At 38.2% G+C, this 17,508-nt stretch overlaps 1 protein-coding gene across 1 annotated transcript; it reads left to right on the top strand.

The window, feature by feature from the left end:
• The first annotated feature begins 3,623 nt into the window (after window positions 1-3,623).
• il1b (interleukin 1, beta) lies at window positions 3,624-8,885 on the top strand. Its single transcript, XM_030149220.1, has 6 exons — window positions 3,624-3,765; window positions 4,475-4,526; window positions 5,477-5,666; window positions 5,768-5,938; window positions 6,032-6,168; window positions 7,554-8,885. The coding sequence occupies exons 1-6, from the start codon at window positions 3,734-3,736 to the stop codon at window positions 7,767-7,769; spliced, it is 798 nt and encodes a 265-aa protein (XP_030005080.1). The 5' UTR covers window positions 3,624-3,733; the 3' UTR covers window positions 7,770-8,885.
• The last annotated feature ends 8,623 nt before the right edge of the window (window positions 8,886-17,508 follow it).

Raw genomic sequence — 17,508 nt, forward strand, 5'->3', positions numbered from 1 at the left:
TTTGGCCTGCTGTCTGTCCGTCGATCTGTCCATTTGTGACACATCTTGTAAACACTAACTCGGGGGGGAGACAGCTGGAAGTTTAAATTTTTTACCCTACATACAACACATGTAGAGGTTGGACAAGTTCTGAAACGGTTGACCTTGACCTGTTTTGTGACCTACTTTTCCAAGGTCATATATACTGAACAACAAAAGAAACGCAAGTATGTTTCTGTATTGGTTTATATGGGAGTTTTATTATGAATATTGGTTTCATATGAGATATTTATATCCAGCTGTGAAATTTACAGTGGCAGTACATTGAATTGTGTCCATGAGCACTGAGTTGACGGTCACGGAGATGGGCCAAGCGAATATGGCGATCCTGATTACGGGTGGTCACATGTGGTCTTCCGGATCTTGGTCTGTCCCGAGTGGTCCCTGTGTCACGGGATCGTGTCCTCAGCCTACTGATGGTGGACTTGTGCACTTGCAGACGTCTGGCAATGTTGCAAGTCGTTAAACCAGCATCAAGCATACCAATGGCGCGTTCTCTCAGATTATCGTTAAGGCGAGGCATCGTGGTAATGCAGTAACTTTTGAATCTTACCATTTCTTTTTATAGCCCCCGGATAAACAAAGGGAATTGCCACTCCCATTTGTTGCTCCCACTACCATATCACTCAAAACGTACCGCACCTCCGATACTTTGTACACGTGCTCAACACCACTCGTGGTCGTGTTTGCCTGCAAACACACGCTCCAATGGTTACAACTCACTTATTTTAATGTGTATCTCAGTTGACAACTCAACAGGACAGCTGAACTCTTGCCTAAATTAACGACCAAAACTTGTGTTTCTTTTGTTGTTCAGTGTATCTATAAAACCCATAACTCCTGTACAAATGCAAGAGGTGGTGTTCCACTATGTGACCCAACAGTTAGGTGTGGATTTTGAGAGATAAGAGAATCTTGTCTTTCCAATCAGACCGAGATGAGACCCTGTAGGTAAGCAGGTTTAGGACCCCAATTTTAATATGCAAGTTGTTGTTCTTCAAAATGCTTTCATATCCTTTTTTCATTACTGTAATCATTTATTTCACAACTCACATCCTGATATTGTTATGTGTGAATATTTCTATTCACTCTCTTATGTAAGTGTACAAATGAGCCCACAACCTGAGGCTCATAACCTCCGCCAAGGAACAACGGAGGTTATGTTTTCATCAGGGTTTGTCTGTCTGTCTGTCTGTCTGTTTGTTTGACTGTTGGCAAGATAACTCAAAAAAGTTATGGATGGATTTGGATGAAATTTTCAGGAGATGTTGATACTGGAACAAGGAACAAATTATTAAATTTTGGTGGTGGTGGTGGGGTTCTGCATTGGTAGAGGTCTGCGCTCTCCGAGTACTTTTCAAGTTGTTGACACTGGGATAAACATCGCTCCAGTGTTCCAGTAGTCACAGCTCTACTGTCCACTGTTGAACTTTACTATTGACTGTTTGCCTGTTACCATCACCTGGAGTAGACTTTGCCAGCTGGTAAAATTTGACCAAAAGAAACATAGATGTGACATTGCAGATCACAACTGACTGAATACCCCTCAACATCCTGACCCACAGCAGCAGCTAAAAATGTCAGAAGTCCCATGTCCCTTCCATCTCCACAACTGCAGGTCTTGTTGTTTGTTTCTGGTCTGCAGTGGTTAGTACAGACCAAAAATGGACTAAGGAAAGACATCCCAATCTCAGGACAATTGAGGATCTGTGGGAGGACAAATAAACCTGATCCATGGAGGTCCACCTCTGTACTTCCAGGACTTCAGGGATCTACTGGTAATTGTCTTGGTCCAGATACCACAGCACACCTTCTAGGAGTCAAGGTCTCTGGTCAGAGCTGGTTTTGTGGAAAAAGAGGAACCTAGACAATATTAAACAGGTGGTAACAATGTTCTGCTCCCATAAATGCTGGATTGGTTCAGATCTGCTTGTTCTTTAGATACTTTTGGTAGGTACTGACCACTGTATGCTGGGAATTTAACAAGATCTGGAGATCCTCTGACCCAGTGATTTGATTGTCACAATTTCTCCTTTGTCAGAGTTGCTCAGATCCTACTCTTGACCATTTTGCTGTTACTAGCACATCAACTCTAAGGTCTAAATCAGGGGCCAGCAACCCTGGTCTTAGAGAGCCACGACCCTGAATGTTTTAGATGTATCCCTCTTCCAACACACCTGATTCAAATGATCAGAAACCTGATAATGACCATCAGGTGTGCTGGAAGGGGGAACCATCTAAACCATGCGGGATAGTGGCTCTCTAGGACCAGGGTTGCTGACCCCTGGTCTAAATATTCACTTGCTGTCGAATATATCCCACCCACTAAAAGGCCCCATTGTAATGAGATAATCCAAATGAAAACCACTTTGTCCGTCAGTGGTCAGAATGTTATGGTGGTTTGTTGTATGTTTGTTTGATACATAGTGTTTTGTAATGTGCACAAGAGTTGTAAACGAGTTTTTTTTTTTGTTATGTGTTCCAGATCTTGTTCTGCGAGTTTATGCACCTCCATGCAGTTTATTAGCACTACAGTTGTGAGTCATACAAGCCTCTGGTCTGTTCAAGGTGAACGCAGAAGCAGCTTAGTCTAAGTGTCTTTGAAAACCACTTCCTGCTGCACCAAACAACACTAGTAAAGTGGTCAGTTTCTTTAAGTTGTGAGTAGGAATTCAGCAGATGCTAGCTAAAAGTCATAAATGACTAACTTCCTTTCAGGGAAATAACATGGTAATCCCCTCTCATCCTCCAGCTCAAAAACCCCAGGATCTTTTGAACTCACTGATGCATTAACTTTCTGACAAAGTGTGACATATTCTGGTTCATTTATAGACTCTAAAGTGTAAACACTGTCAGATTTAAAAAAAAAAAAAAAAAAAAAAAAAAGAAAAGAAAAATGCAATATATACAGTCAAAGGGTAATAACTACAGATAAAATTAATTTTTCATAATCAATAATCTTTCAAATGAACTTTTTTTTTTTTTTTTTTTTATCCCAGATGCATCACTGTCTTCATCTCCATTATAATTCCTACTTTTTTGGTTACAGTTATTCAAGTGAACTGAATTTTAAGACTCCACTTTTACATCTTTAAAAATCCAAAGTTAATTTATTCATCAGTGGCCTCCAGTAAAAGGAGAACCAGTTTGTTTCTAAACCAAAACCACTCCATGTTAACTTTTCACAGTACAATACCACATATCAGCTCATATTCATTTAAGAAGAACTGGAGGTGGAAAGATTTTGTTTCTAGGTCAGTGCTGATGTTTCTGTCTAAAAAAAACGGAAATGCTATAAACCATAAGCCATCGCACAGAACCACATGGTTTAACATGGTTCGACACAAAACCATTTAACAAACAGTCAAAGTGGGTAAAATATGAATGTGTTAAAAGATGAACTGCATGGAAACTCATGGAGGTGTGGGTTGTTTAGTTATCTCATCACTCTCGAAATTGCTCAAATCAAACATTTCTCCTTTGGTCTAGTAGTGATTGTTTCCACTAAATGGTTACATGCAGCATCGAGTGAGTGTGATTTCCCTTTTAACAATGATGTCAACGCAAGTGGTTATAAAAGACGCAGACACATGAAGATTCACACACATCTTGTGACATAAGTTGGACAGGTGCAGAAGAAATATCATTTTAGTAACTTCGCTTCAGAGAAGATTTAAGAGAATACTGCAAGAGAATGGAGTTTGATTTGTCTCAAGCTTTGGACGGGTAAGTTCAGAAAATTTTCTACATATTTAGCATGTCTTTGACCTACTTTATGACCTTTTCATATTTAGCAAAATGAAAATATCACGATGAAGTACTGCCAGTAAGACACAATAAAGTTAAAGGTGGAAAACTAAACTTGATGTGAAGATGTTTGTTTGGGAGAGCTTGAAGCAGGAGTTTTGTTATTAGAAAGTTTTAAGAAGTCAACAAACTGAAAAGCTGGAGTTATGGGTGAACTTTACAAACTGTCCAGTTGGCCAACATGCTAAATTTCTCACTGAATGGATGTAGTACGATTGTTCTACATCTTGGAAATGTTTTATCTTAGGAAGCACCAAACAAGTTAGTTGGACTTTTCAGAGTAACTGAAGAACAGTTTATGACTAAAGTTATGACTACATGCATTCATAGAAGATTATTAAGTAGTCATTTCCATGTAATTCATTCATTACTTCCTTTCCCAGGCAGTTCTCTTTAGTTTAAGTCCTTATTTTGCACTTCAACAACATCCCCTTAGTTATGTGTATCATATTGTTGTATGTTATCTGCATTTATGTGGAAAAAAACAAACAAACCACAAAGCATTTGGTGCCTCACACTGTGAACATTATTGAGAAATATTTACAGTACTTGGTGTTCTTTGAATCATATATTGAGTATTGTAAATTTACATAAAATTAAAATGATCTTTGTCTGTTTTGTTGTTCAGATCACCCACATTTGATGATGAAACATTTCAGCTCTCTTGCTATGACATGACAGTAAGTTAAATTGTTACTGCTCTGGATCCTCATTAATTTGTTGTCAGCACATGTTATTCTCCTTTCACAAAATGGAAACAGGTTCATAGTGTAATATACAATACAGGTTCATAGTATATTATACAATACAAGTAAAAGTACAGAGTATTCACACAAAATGTTAGTATGAAGCTTGGCTATGGCCACAACATCCTCCTTGTATCATACTGTAACCTGTTCTCTCTATTATTCACTATTAATTAGACATGAAATACTCCCCAAATATATTCAAAAGAAATTCTTCATTTTATTTTGGTGAAAAGTTCCTTTTAACACAGATTAATAAAATCATTTTAGAACCTCAGGCTTACAGCAAAATATAGTTGATGAAGGACAATGACTATACATATATATATATATATATATATATATATATATATATATATATATATATATAAATCTACAATATGACCTCTGACAGACACAGTATACATTTACCATTTCAGAAAACTGTTAACATTTGGTTCCCCTCTGACAGTCACAGACAGTGTACTTCCTCTGGATTAGCTTTGTTGACTGGAAGATGTTTTATTCTCAATTAAGTCTATTTCAAAGAGTGAGAGTGACTATTTACAATGTGTGTGATCATTATTTGTATGTAAGAGTGATGCATGTGTCGGTTAATGTAACGTCACATCTATGACATTATGCAAATGAAGAGGTGAAATGAAAAACGAACAATAAATGCAAATATTATCCAAAACACAAGAATTACAGTTATAAAATAAGATTGAATATACAGTAATTATTCTTTCTAAATGGACCTGCAGTGAATTATGGTTTCTGTGGCCCCTCAGATGCTGAGATTATCATATTATACCCCCCCTTTTCCCTCAGTTTAGCTCTGTGTCTCTGTGAGTCATGAAGGGAAAACACCTACTTCAGGTTGTGACATTTTCTCTCCTGTGTAGGATGTTGAGGATAAAACCTACCCTCTTGACAAAGGACTGGATCTGGTTATATCCTACAATCGCAAGACAATGCAGCGTGTGGCTAACCTAGTGGTGGCAGTAAACAGGATGAAAAAGTCTCTGAAAAACTGTGGCCGAGGCCTCAGTAATGAGCAGCTCTGCAGTGAGATCTTAGAAAGCCTTGTGGAAGGTGTGTAATGACAGACTACTCCTTTAAATGTCATTATAAATACACTGAAAAGTTAGAGACCCGAGACCCTCACTCTGTCTCATTCTCTGCCGTCCCCACAGAAACAACCATTGACACGGTGGAACAACCCTCCAGACAAAAAATATACACCCGCGTCAACAGCGTCAAGCACTGCACTATAACTGACTCCTCCAAGAAGGATGTTGTCCACGGACCAGAAGAAATGGAATTGCAGGCCATCACTTTGAAAGGAGGAAGCTGTGAACGTAAAGGTACAAAAATCACACCCGGAGGTCTCTGATGAAACACGGGCCAAACCTAATGAGACCTAGAGAGATCATGTTTTTCTGTCTTTGTTCATCCAGTGGAGTTTACCCTGTTGAGGTACGTCACCCCTGAGCCACAACCTGGCAAAGGCCAACCTGTTGTCCTGTCGATCAGGAACACTGGCATTCACATTTCCTGCTCCATGACGGGTAACAGAGCAGTGTTGAAACTGGAGGTGAGTAGACAATCATGCACATGCACATACACATATACTGGTGTCATGTCACTGACTTATGCACCTTGTTTTTAACCCTTTCATGCATAGTGGTCACTCCAGTGGACAGTTATTCTCCAGCTGTTCTCTTGTATATTCATGAGTTTATTGTTTTAGTTCCATATCAGCCAACACAGTGGACACTTATGCACCACCCCATAATACACTGACATTCATATCATTGCTGTAACTTTATGTTCTTGATAAAACCTGATCTGCACTGACATGATTGAGTGTAAATCAATTGCCAATTGTTATTAGACTCTAAATAACAGTTTTCTTAAACAAAAGTTTTTTTTTTTTTATATATTATCTCCATGAAGTGAGTAATAACTAGTATTAGAGTGTGATAAAAGGTGAGAAAACATCAGATTAGCTGCATTAAAAATGCTTTTGTTTAATAGTTTTCACACAGTGTATCACTTTCTGATCATGGGTTTTCAATACATGTGTCCTTGCTTAAAAAATTAAACATGGTGTCCAAATGAATGGCCATTTTTGTAACTCCATGAAAAATAGATTAATTTAAAAAAAAAAAGAATCAATCTCATTGTTTTTTTTCATGCCTAAAGAGGAAAAAAAAAAACACTCAGGAAAAAAATCTTGACTAAGGTTCTCATAATTCATCCATGAAAGGGTTAATATTACCTTATACATATCTTTTGTGTTGCATATATTTCTTTTATCTCTGTGGTATTAATTTGGCCTTTTCTGTATTTTCAGTATTTTTCAGTATATATTTTTTTCAGTATAATTTCATGTGATAGTTTTTATATACAGTTTTTTTTCTTTGCACTTTAAGAATCTGCTACTAAACTGATTTTCTTTGTTTCATTGTGAGGAAAGATCAGCTTGGAGGCTTTTGCAAACAACAAACCATCACAACATAATTAATAGTGGGTGTTAATCATGACAAGAACAAATGTTCATAACCATTTTTACTGTTATTTCCTCATTATAAAGAGATAACAAAGAGATATATCTAACATGCCATTGAAAACATATACTGTATAATAAGGTAATTCAGGAGACATAACAGACTTTAACTAGCTTTTTCTTTATCATCAGGAAAAACAGTACATATACCACAAAATATCATACTAAATTCCGTGTTATCAGAACAGTATAACATTCAGCACTATCAACAAGAACAACTTCAGTCTATGCATGCAGTTCTTTCTATTACCTACAATTTACAGTTACTGACTCTTTGATAAGTAGTACCCATCTGTGACCCAGTCTTTGGGAATCAGTAGTCCAAAAACAGTACACGATATATTAAATAAATATAATAATAAAACAATAGTATGTGTAAAATAAGACATTCTCCATTATTTCTTTTGCAGAGATGCCTTGAGGAACATTTGGAGAGGATCAGTGATGAGCAGAACATGGACCGATTCCTCTTCTACCACACCGTCACAGGACTCGATGAGACCAAGTTTGAGTCCGTCAGATGCCCCAGCTGGTACATCAGCACTTCCTGTAAGGACGAGAACATGCTCTTGGAAATGTGTGAGGTGGACAACGTCGGCCGCCTCAAGTCTTTTATGATCAACTAGAATGTGTATCAGTCACAAAGTCACTGATTTAACTCAGATCAACATTCCGACTAAATAGCGTAGGGTGGAAGTAGGTGTGAAATTGGTCACGTTGAGTAGTGTGAAAATGAAAAGATACACACAATAAACAAAGGAGGAAGTCTGAGAAGGCTGCAGGAGGCCACATGATAGAATCTGACCAGGAAATGTTCATGTATCCCTAAATTCTTCTTCACCACTAGATGGCACAATCCTCTTTAATATTCACTTGGCTCCAACGATGATGCCCTCATGAGGTCAAAAAAACTTTATAATTATTTGAGTGTTGCCCAGTAAAATAATACACTTTATATAACTTAAGATACTTCCGAAAATGAATGTAATTTTGTTTTTACGTAAATTCTTTCAGGATAAATATTGTAGCAGGATATTCCTGAATCTACTGATGTGTTGCCACGTTACATCGACGTTTGGGCTTTTTTAGACATGTATTTTCCTCTCTATTTCATTCATCGCTTTATGTTCTGATCATAAATGTCTCTTGCACTGTTAGTAGTTTAGATGGCTTCATATACAAACACCTAATGAATTGTTTTATATGGGCTTACATTAATCAAATGCACTTTTTCATATCGTATCTTATATTGGGTTTTTCCTCAATGTCATTTAACTTTAACAGCTATCGTGTATTTAGTTATTTCTGTCATGTATTTGTTTAACTGTTTTTAATTTGGGTTGTTCTGTCTGATTTTTGTGATATGCTTCCTAAAACCAGTAATAAGCAGTTGATAGTACTTGATTTATGTTTCAGTCAGATTAAAGCTAAGACCAAAAATGTTTCATGTCTCGTTGGTCTTGAATTACATCAAAGTTTGTGGTGCAGCTCTAGGTGTCAGCAACAACTGGATAACACAATGACCTATTATCACAGACAAACACGAGGTGACTTGAAGGTTTACTGCATTGGACGGTGGAAAAATTCAGTCACATATGGAGTCAGGCTCCTCTTCAGTGTCTGCTGCAGTAAATATTTTGAAGAGACTTGTTTATGGGGATCTGCAATATCAATGTCTTGGTGACAGACATATGAAATGTTAATTCCTCTTACTGCGCTGCAACCAAATGTCAAATATGCAGAACCAAGATAACCAAAATACATTATTTAGCAGTTTTACTGGATAAACGGCTGACTTTGCAGGTAAAATTATTGAATTAGAAAATATTAAATCCAGTCTGCAGGGACGTTGTTTCCCTCTGTTTAATGACCCTGGAGATCAGCAGAATAATAAATAGTACCTGACAATAAATTATTGATATTTCTTTTAATTAAAAGTCTGATTTCATCTGTATTGGCTGTTAGAAACACTTTGACCAGATATGATATCATCAGTTTATATAATGTGATATGTTATTGTTTGTTTTATGAATAGAGGTACACTCACCTCAGACTCTTTGCTTTACAGTATGTAATTTCCATTTTTCAGCAGTGCCCGAACTGAATGTCAGTCTGTTCTTAAACTTCACAGTGGTGGATTTAAGAAAACCTCAGCCAATCAGAGGCAGTTCAGTCAAAGTCCTCTTCTCATTGGTACAGCCTGCATGGTGATACTTTGTGCTGCTTCTTGACTGACTACACATTAATGAGAGATGCTGAGCTCAGTAGCTCTGCTCTACATCACGGATGAGTGAAAGCAGATTATGAAATCATGTGAATTTAACTTTCAAGAGCCAAAATAGTACAGGCGAGGTTAAGGGTAAGAGGCCATGAGTGAAAGAAGATAAATGATGCATAGATGCAAAAGCACTATATAATCTGAATAATTCTCTATTCTGCTGAAGATGGACTGTACTCCCACTTTTTTTGTGTGTGCAAATTTTGCATAATCTATAGACATGTGCCAAATAAAAGTCTTTACAGTCCCTCATGTTCCTCACTCCAGTTTTATTGATTAGCTAAAAACATACAAATCAGAAGTCAGGAGAAAGAAATTGGGTAATGGAGACGTCGATATGCACATTCAAAAGCATATGTTATATGCATCACTTCACATTAGAAAGATTTATTGATATTGATAAGCAGATAAGTTAATGTCTGAGAATTTAAATCAATATATTCCTGACATAGACTCAGTATTCTGGACACACTCATATGTGCAGAAATGCATGACCAGTCATGAACCTATTGTGTGTGGATTTATGATGTGTGTGTGTGTGTGTGTGTGTGCGCGTGTGTGCGTGCGTGTGTGTGTGTGTGTGTGTGTGTCTCCCTCTGCCATGCACATTCCGGGCACATGGCAACAGAAGCTAAATATAGCCCCAGCAGCCCAGCTTCACAGCGGGATCATGCTTCCTCACTAAGGCAGGATCCCTCTCTGCCTCTGTCCTTCTTTCTCTTCCTCCTACAAACATGGGTTCCCCTTTCATAGCCCTCTCTCTGTTATTTAAGCTCCCCGTTTTTGTTGTCATTTTACAGTAGGTACTGCTGTTTTGCCATTTTTCATATTACTGCGTGGTTATATCTCTTCCCTCTTAGATTTTACCTCCCCTCTGAGCTTCGCCACATGATGAAAAACCATGTTATTTCATTAGTCTTGGTAGATATTCATAAACAATTTACCCACACAATTGCATAACACACATATATACATTCATAAAAGTTACAGGGTTGGATCAAAGTGATCCTAGCGTGCTAGGAGCATGTGGTATAATCCTGGCTTGATTTGGCATAGAGCCTAGTGAGGTATTACATTGCTCACAGGCTCTGTTAGTCCCACTGTTCACATGTGCATGCTTGCACACATTACTGCTGCACTGCTGGGGAGGTGAGAGTGGGATGAAAGAAGTGATGGGGGTCATTGGGGACAAGAAGCCTTCCACCATACTGATGAATATTTACAGTGTAGACACATGCATGGAGATGTTGCTGATAGTGATAATGGATTTATTTAGCTTTTCTGCTGACATGGACCAAGAAGATGTTAATGCTGATCATGGGAATCATAATGGTTTAGGGCATAAATGAAGCTACAGTGTTATCACTCATTAAGTATGGTAATGAACTCTGAATGCCTCCTGGGAATCTTTTCATTGATTAATTGATATCCAGGTGTGACATTTATGATCTCCTTCTCCCTTCTCAGGTTGATCTAGCTGACCTGGTTTTGTGTTTATAATGAAGTCAATTGTGTATCTAATGCAACACTGCAATAAGTCTGCAGAAATATCAATTGGGAAAATCTCTGGCGGATGCACAGAAATACAGTAGGACTGAAAAATAATGACCTTAGATATATAAAGCTACAGTCACAGAACACATTTTATTTCAAAAGTAGGTGACCTATAACTGTAACCACAATGTGCTACATGTAATAGATTCAACATGTGACTGTCATGCAACTTAATGGTTTTGAGGTTTACTGTGCTCTGTGCAGATGTTATCTTTCATCCTGTTACTTGAAGGACAGGTGGAATGTCTATGTTTTAAAACCTGCATTACTTTTTTCTGGCCCCAAGAAGTCATGACAAGGCCAATTTATTAGTAAAAAGATGACTAATTACATCCCCTGCAGAAAGCAGCATTAGCATGCATTTGGAGTCGCCTTGGTCCAGCTCCTGAGCGCAGGGCTCCACTATATTCAGTAGATAGTCGCTTATTTTGTCTTTCTGCCAAAAAGTTCTCATTGACCATATGTTCTTTATTAGCTGTTGAAATATAGTGAAAACAACCTGCTGGATTGAGGAAGCAATGGTGTTGTGAGACACAATAAAAATAACAAAGTTCTCACCTTTAATAGCTTCAGAATCAAACCAGTGTAGAAGAAATAATGTGATTTCAGTGTCAAGCTCTATTCTTTTCATTTAGAGCTGTGTCCAGAGGTGAAAAAAGTGCTCCTAGCTTTTACAACTTTGTCACTTTCTTTGGCTTTACAAGTGGTTTCTTAATGGTTCTCATCCTATCTGTTCACTTTGTGGCATTTTGACCAAAGGCCTCCATGGTGTTAGTCTTCCTCACCATGGGAGACCAACAGAGCGGCTCACTACTCCCTCTAGTGGTCACAGAAATCTGTCGAACCAGCATATGTAAATACATTCAGTTCATATCTTTACAATCCAATACATTAGCATCTTTGGCCTAACTTCATAACACTTATTTCTAAACATTCTGATAATGATTTTAGATCTTTTTTTCTATTTCAATGTAGAAATACCCCCCCCCCCCCCCTTTTTTTTTTTTATATATAGATTTTGTCTCAAGGGTCCCCAGAGAATACAACATTAGAGAGATGCACAAGGATTAACAAATCATAACTTTAATTGTACAGAGTGTTGCATCGTGGGTCTTTTTGTTTTGAGTGCATGTTCAGTGTTCTTTACATTTTTTTTAATAGTCTACAGTCTTCCTAAACTAAATCAGTTAATTGAACTGACTAAAATAACAACAATAATCCTTTCCGCAAATGTAAATGTACCCAAATCAGTCAAGTTATTTTACCTTTACTTGTTTTATTCATTTAGATGAGCTGTTTATTAGATTTGATTAGATTACACTTTATTGATCCCACAACTGGGAAATTCATTGGTCGAGGCAGCATCAGATTAATGTGTATGCATAGATAGTGCAATAGATAAACGATATAAAAAAAATAATAATTCTAGGAAGTAATAAAACCCAACATGCCATGTACATATTAACATTAGAGCAGAACACAAACTGAACAGAGTTACACTGTTGGGGATGAACGACCTGTGGTAGTGCTCCTTCCTGCACTGTGGGTGCAACAGTCTGCCAGTGGGTGAGAGGTGTTGTCCATGATGGATGTCAGCTTGGCTAACATCCTCCTCTCACCCACCTGCTCCATAGTGTCCAGTGTCCAGCCCAGGACAGCGCTGGCCCTCCTGACCAGTATGTTCAGTATCTGTTCCGTACTGCCTGCTCCCCATCAGATCACAACAGAACACTCTGGCACTTTTTGTACAAGGCATCTGTGCTACGTGTCCAGTCCAGTTTATTATATTGGTACATGTAGCCCCATTAAGTAAAATTCTTCTCTTTAACATTACAACTGAATGTTTGCATGTGAAGCCATGGTAATATTGTTCTTGTATATGTTTTACCTTATAATACTCTGAACAAAAGGGTAAACCATCCTATTATCTGTCTAAATGCATGTGCAATCCATTCACTGCACTGCTACATAGTTCACCTGATACTCACAAAGGCCACATCTATCAGGATTTTGCTGTGAAGCCAAAGTCCTTTTATATGAAGTCTGTGGTGACCTTTTTCTGTCATTGTAGCATAGTGTGTCATCATCATGTGTGTCATCATTTCTGAGTATTAGCCCTCTTCAGTTGAAGCTGTGTGCTCTGTTGGCTCTTATCAAAGGCTGCAAGGCGGCTGCCTCTCACTACAGCATCAGGAAATGAAGCTGTCTTGTAATATGTAACATTACATGCAGTGCATCTGCTTGAATATGCACAGAGGTCTCATTAATGGAAGGGCTTGATCAGTTCCTCTGAAAGCCTACTTACAGCTGCACTACAGTTTAGAAAAACATGACATGAATAGGGTAGAGTTTCTAAGCCGCACTAAATTTGCAGAGGCACAGGGTGATTTCTATAGAAGAGCTGCAGATGGATGTGCTGCATTTGGTGCTTGACCAGATTTTGCCCTCATCAAGTACATGGACTTGAATTTTGATTTATTGTTTCAGTTATCTTCCTATAGATTTTACGTGAGCACCAGTAAATTAAAGACAATTCACCACAGACCACACAACGAGACAGATTGCGCTTTCAAACATTAACAAAATGGAAGAATGTTTCAACAGTTATCTCTTTATTTTTCATTATAAAATTATCTTTGGGAAGAAACAAGCTATTTGCAAGTTCCTCATTTTCCAAAGTGCAACAAAATATCTCATGTAACTTCACTCAGTCTGAATACCATTTTAACCTTTTATTGTATTTCACATCCCCAATGATTGTAATTTAACTTAAATGCACATTTAGTTGAGCTACCAGTGCCTGACATTTATGCTGTCCAGGTGTCAAAGAATGCTCTCATAATTTCTACATTTACTTCAATTGAAAAAAAAAAAAAAAAAATCCCTCTGTTTTACAACCTAAAATAAACATCACACTTGACTTTCACATCCTGGTTAACAGATAAACTCTTAAACTGGTAGGACAACAAATGCACCATCATTGGGAATCGGCCAACATTTGCCTGAGCTATTTCTGAAGGAATAGAGCAGGGTGGAGTACCAATACGATGCATTTAACCGGTGTGACATGAGACACTTAAGTAAGTTGTGAGTAATAAAACATTAAATAGAGATGAAAAGATGCATCAACCGCCCACTGCAGAATGAATGTGTACACAGTATATGTACAACACATGTATAGGCCAAAAACCTTTGAGATTGCCATATTCAGTTGCAGTCTGCAGTGGCTGACCCATTAGATTGTGTGTTTTATTTGAGTGAATCCATGCACTGGTTAGTGTAGGATATAAAATATCAAAGAGAAATTGTGACAATGCCCCCTGCAGACTGAATGTGAGAGAAGATCTGTTTGATGTACATGAAATAATGAGAATTGCAAATGAATACGGAAGATGATTTGTGAGACACGTGTGCTGCTATTATTCATACTTCATTATACAATTCCATGGTGTTGCTCTACTTAATAACACCACTTAATCATCATTTAGGTGTTATTTTTGTCACAAAATTACAGTTTTTTGCATATATTTATAACTAAGCTGGTTGTAAATGACATCAACCTGGCATTTCATTTGTCCTTAGTGCTTCAGATCACAGCAAAGGACAGATGAATGTGGAAAATGAAAGCAACGTTCACACACCTTACAGGAAGAAAATCTGTAAATGAGAGATGTAACGCATATTCAAAAGGAAAAGCAACATCCCTATTTGGTGCAAAGGGATCAACATACAACTGCCAAAAGTACACTTTTAACATGTCAGCACTTGGGAGGAAGTAAGCTGGACAAATATAAAATATTCAGCTTTGCCTCCAGCTCTTTGTGAAGCTGAAGATGTGGTATTTAGAGATCTGCTGCCTGTGCAGGTAGTGACAACACCAGCATCAAGACGGCACCAGTGGGGAAGATAGAGGAAACTGAAAATAATTTCAGTTTAGGTACCTGTTTCATTTAATTTGCAATATTTCAACTGGGTGTAAATACAAATGAAGCCTCTCTAAATTGCAGTGTGTTTATGTAGAAGAATCCACTGTGTCATGTGTGAACAGATTTCAGCACAATCAGCCCGTTGTAGCGCCATGCCCCAGGCAATGAGGTCCTAATGGCACAGCTGACTCCTTGACCAGGAATGTCAGTCTGTGGAGGCCTCCCACATTAAAATAGCCTGCATGCCCTGTCAGCACTCGATTGCAGCATACGCATGGGTGCCCAACAGCTGCCCTACTCCAAATTTACAGAACTACTGGGTGGGTGGGTGGGTGGGTGGAGGGGTTGTGGAGAAACGAGGAGAAGGGGATCAGGGAGTAAAGAAGTAGCTTTACACACACTGTTACAACGGGAGAACAGATCAGCTCAAGGGGAGGAGATAGGAATCGAATTACTCCGGAGTCGCTTCCCCCCTCCCTTCTCTGCTCCTCAAACTAGAGTCAGAAACAAGTTGAGCTGTATATTTCCACACAATACAGTCATCTCATAAGAGCGCTGAAGGATGGGGTTATAGACTGCAGACTGGCCAGGACTAAACAGCGTATCGTTTTGATTTTGCACTGCTGTGGATTCCACTGTCAAGAACAAGCTCTTGTTGTGTTGAACTAAGTGGAGATACAGGCCTGTTTCCTGCACATAGTCTTTATTAACTTTAGAGACAGCTGCTGTGTCAAACCAAATGGTGTGTGTGTGTGTGTGTGTGTGTGTGTGTGTGTGTGTGCGTGTGTATGTGGACAGCAACTGTAAAGCATATGGTCATATCCAACTGGGGTATGAGCTTTGTATTTTGTGTCCTTTTTAATGTCAGTGTGGTTGAAGTTTTAAAACTAAGGCATTTGGCAGGATCGCTTTTAACATACGGCTTTAGGATGTCAAGGAAGTACAGACTGCTCATGATATCAGATATAGCACTTGAAGTCCTGGTCCACCATGACTGGACAGTATGTGCTGTCTTTAACAAAAATACAAGTGACTATAATGTTTAACAGGATCTTCTAGGATTACTAATAGCTTAGGAGTGGTGATGGCTTTCTTTGTTGTTATTAAAGTAAAGTGATGTATTTTGTATGTAATACATTTGACGATATTTAAGAGATACCTAAAAAAAAAAAAAAGCTAATCTATTAATTGATGCAATCTACACAATTGCAATGTTTCAAATAATAGACAACCTAATGAAAATATTGGATTTGTGTTAATATGATATCATAGTTGTAGAAAGACTTCAGTTTTCCTATTTCTTCAGATTAAGCACATCTGTGGAAAAGCATTTACCGCAGATTCTGAATTTGAGTCTTACCCATGTAAAACCCTCATACACTGCAGTAGTCTTGTTTTAAGTGTTGATGCATCAGGGACTGAAAAATATTTGGTCACAAAATTATGTAATGCATTAACCTTTGGTCTGTAGTTAAGGATGCATTTTCCCTGCAGGAAAAAAAAACAATGCAAACAATCTGTTTGAGTCACAACTTTCTTTTAAGAAATTAATCTTTTTTTATTTTTAGTCTTGAAATTCATTTACACAATACATTTTCTTTATAAGTATTTCAAAATATCTTTTGCTGTTTTTTCAGTAATATCTTTCCTATAGGTAGAATCTCATTTCAATATAGTTCTCTTTTGAAAAAAAAAAGAAGGAAAAACTATAAACAAAACAAAAAAAAAAAACATCCATCAATGCGTTTCTGTCCAGGGTCTTCACGAGGTGTAGGACGTTGTAACGGCAGGTTAAAGCAGCCGTCTGTACTGACCATGACAGAGAGGCTGATGGGAAAACGCATCGCTGATGGAGGTCCGAGGAGCTCATCTGTATCTGACGCAGCGCTCTCACCCACCTGCCAGATATTTGGACCCTAGTAGTGTCATGTGGGAGCACATATGAATCAGTCCCATAGATATCTGTTAAATGTCCCTGGTGGAGTGGGCTCCCACAAAGCCCACACACATAAGACTGTCCCCTCCCCACCTCCCACCTTCAGAGCCGTTGACCTCAGACACCAGGGATGCTCTGGTGTGAGGACACACTGCTCTTCCAGACTTTGCAGTGTGTTTAACAATATGACTTATGCTTTCAAAATATTGCTAAGATTGTATGTATAACATAAACCCCCGTTGATCCACACTGTAATTGACTACTGAAGTCAAAGCTTTAATTTAGTCTGCATGGCCCTTGTTTGGGCTTACCAATAATCCTCTCAGTAACTTCCCCTAACATTTTGGGTAATCTTTTCGATTAACGGCCTGCTGCTGCACAGCCCAGTGTTGTTTGATGGCTCCCCATCTGTTAACACATCGAATGCAAACATCCACAGAGTGACAGCAGCTCTCTATACATTCCTCTCAGGTACATTTGACTGACTTGCAAGAATCCCACAAAATACCCACTGAGGAGAGACCTGGACTGGAACAGGAATACAATGGATGCTAGTTCTCTCCTTAAACTTAGTAAGGAAAACATCTCAAACAGACTGACTCCTTACTCTGTAAATACAAACTATGTTGCGAATAGGAAAGCATTCATTTCTTGTTATAAAAACAACTTGC

Source organism: Sphaeramia orbicularis, chromosome 12, assembly GCF_902148855.1.
Source record: "Sphaeramia orbicularis chromosome 12, fSphaOr1.1, whole genome shotgun sequence".
In the NCBI taxonomy this organism is placed as follows: Eukaryota; Metazoa; Chordata; class Actinopteri; order Kurtiformes; family Apogonidae; genus Sphaeramia; species Sphaeramia orbicularis.

Bases quoted from the DNA above. Each gene is read 5' to 3' on its own strand.
- il1b (XM_030149220.1), top strand. From the start codon at position 3,734: ATGGAGTTTGATTTGTCTCAAGCTTTGGACGG. The intron at 3,766-4,474 runs GTAAGTTCAGAA...TTTGTTGTTCAG, and splicing joins TTGTCTCAAGCTTTGGACGG to ATCACCCACATTTGATGATG. The intron at 5,939-6,031 runs GTACAAAAATCA...TTGTTCATCCAG, and splicing joins AGGAAGCTGTGAACGTAAAG to TGGAGTTTACCCTGTTGAGG.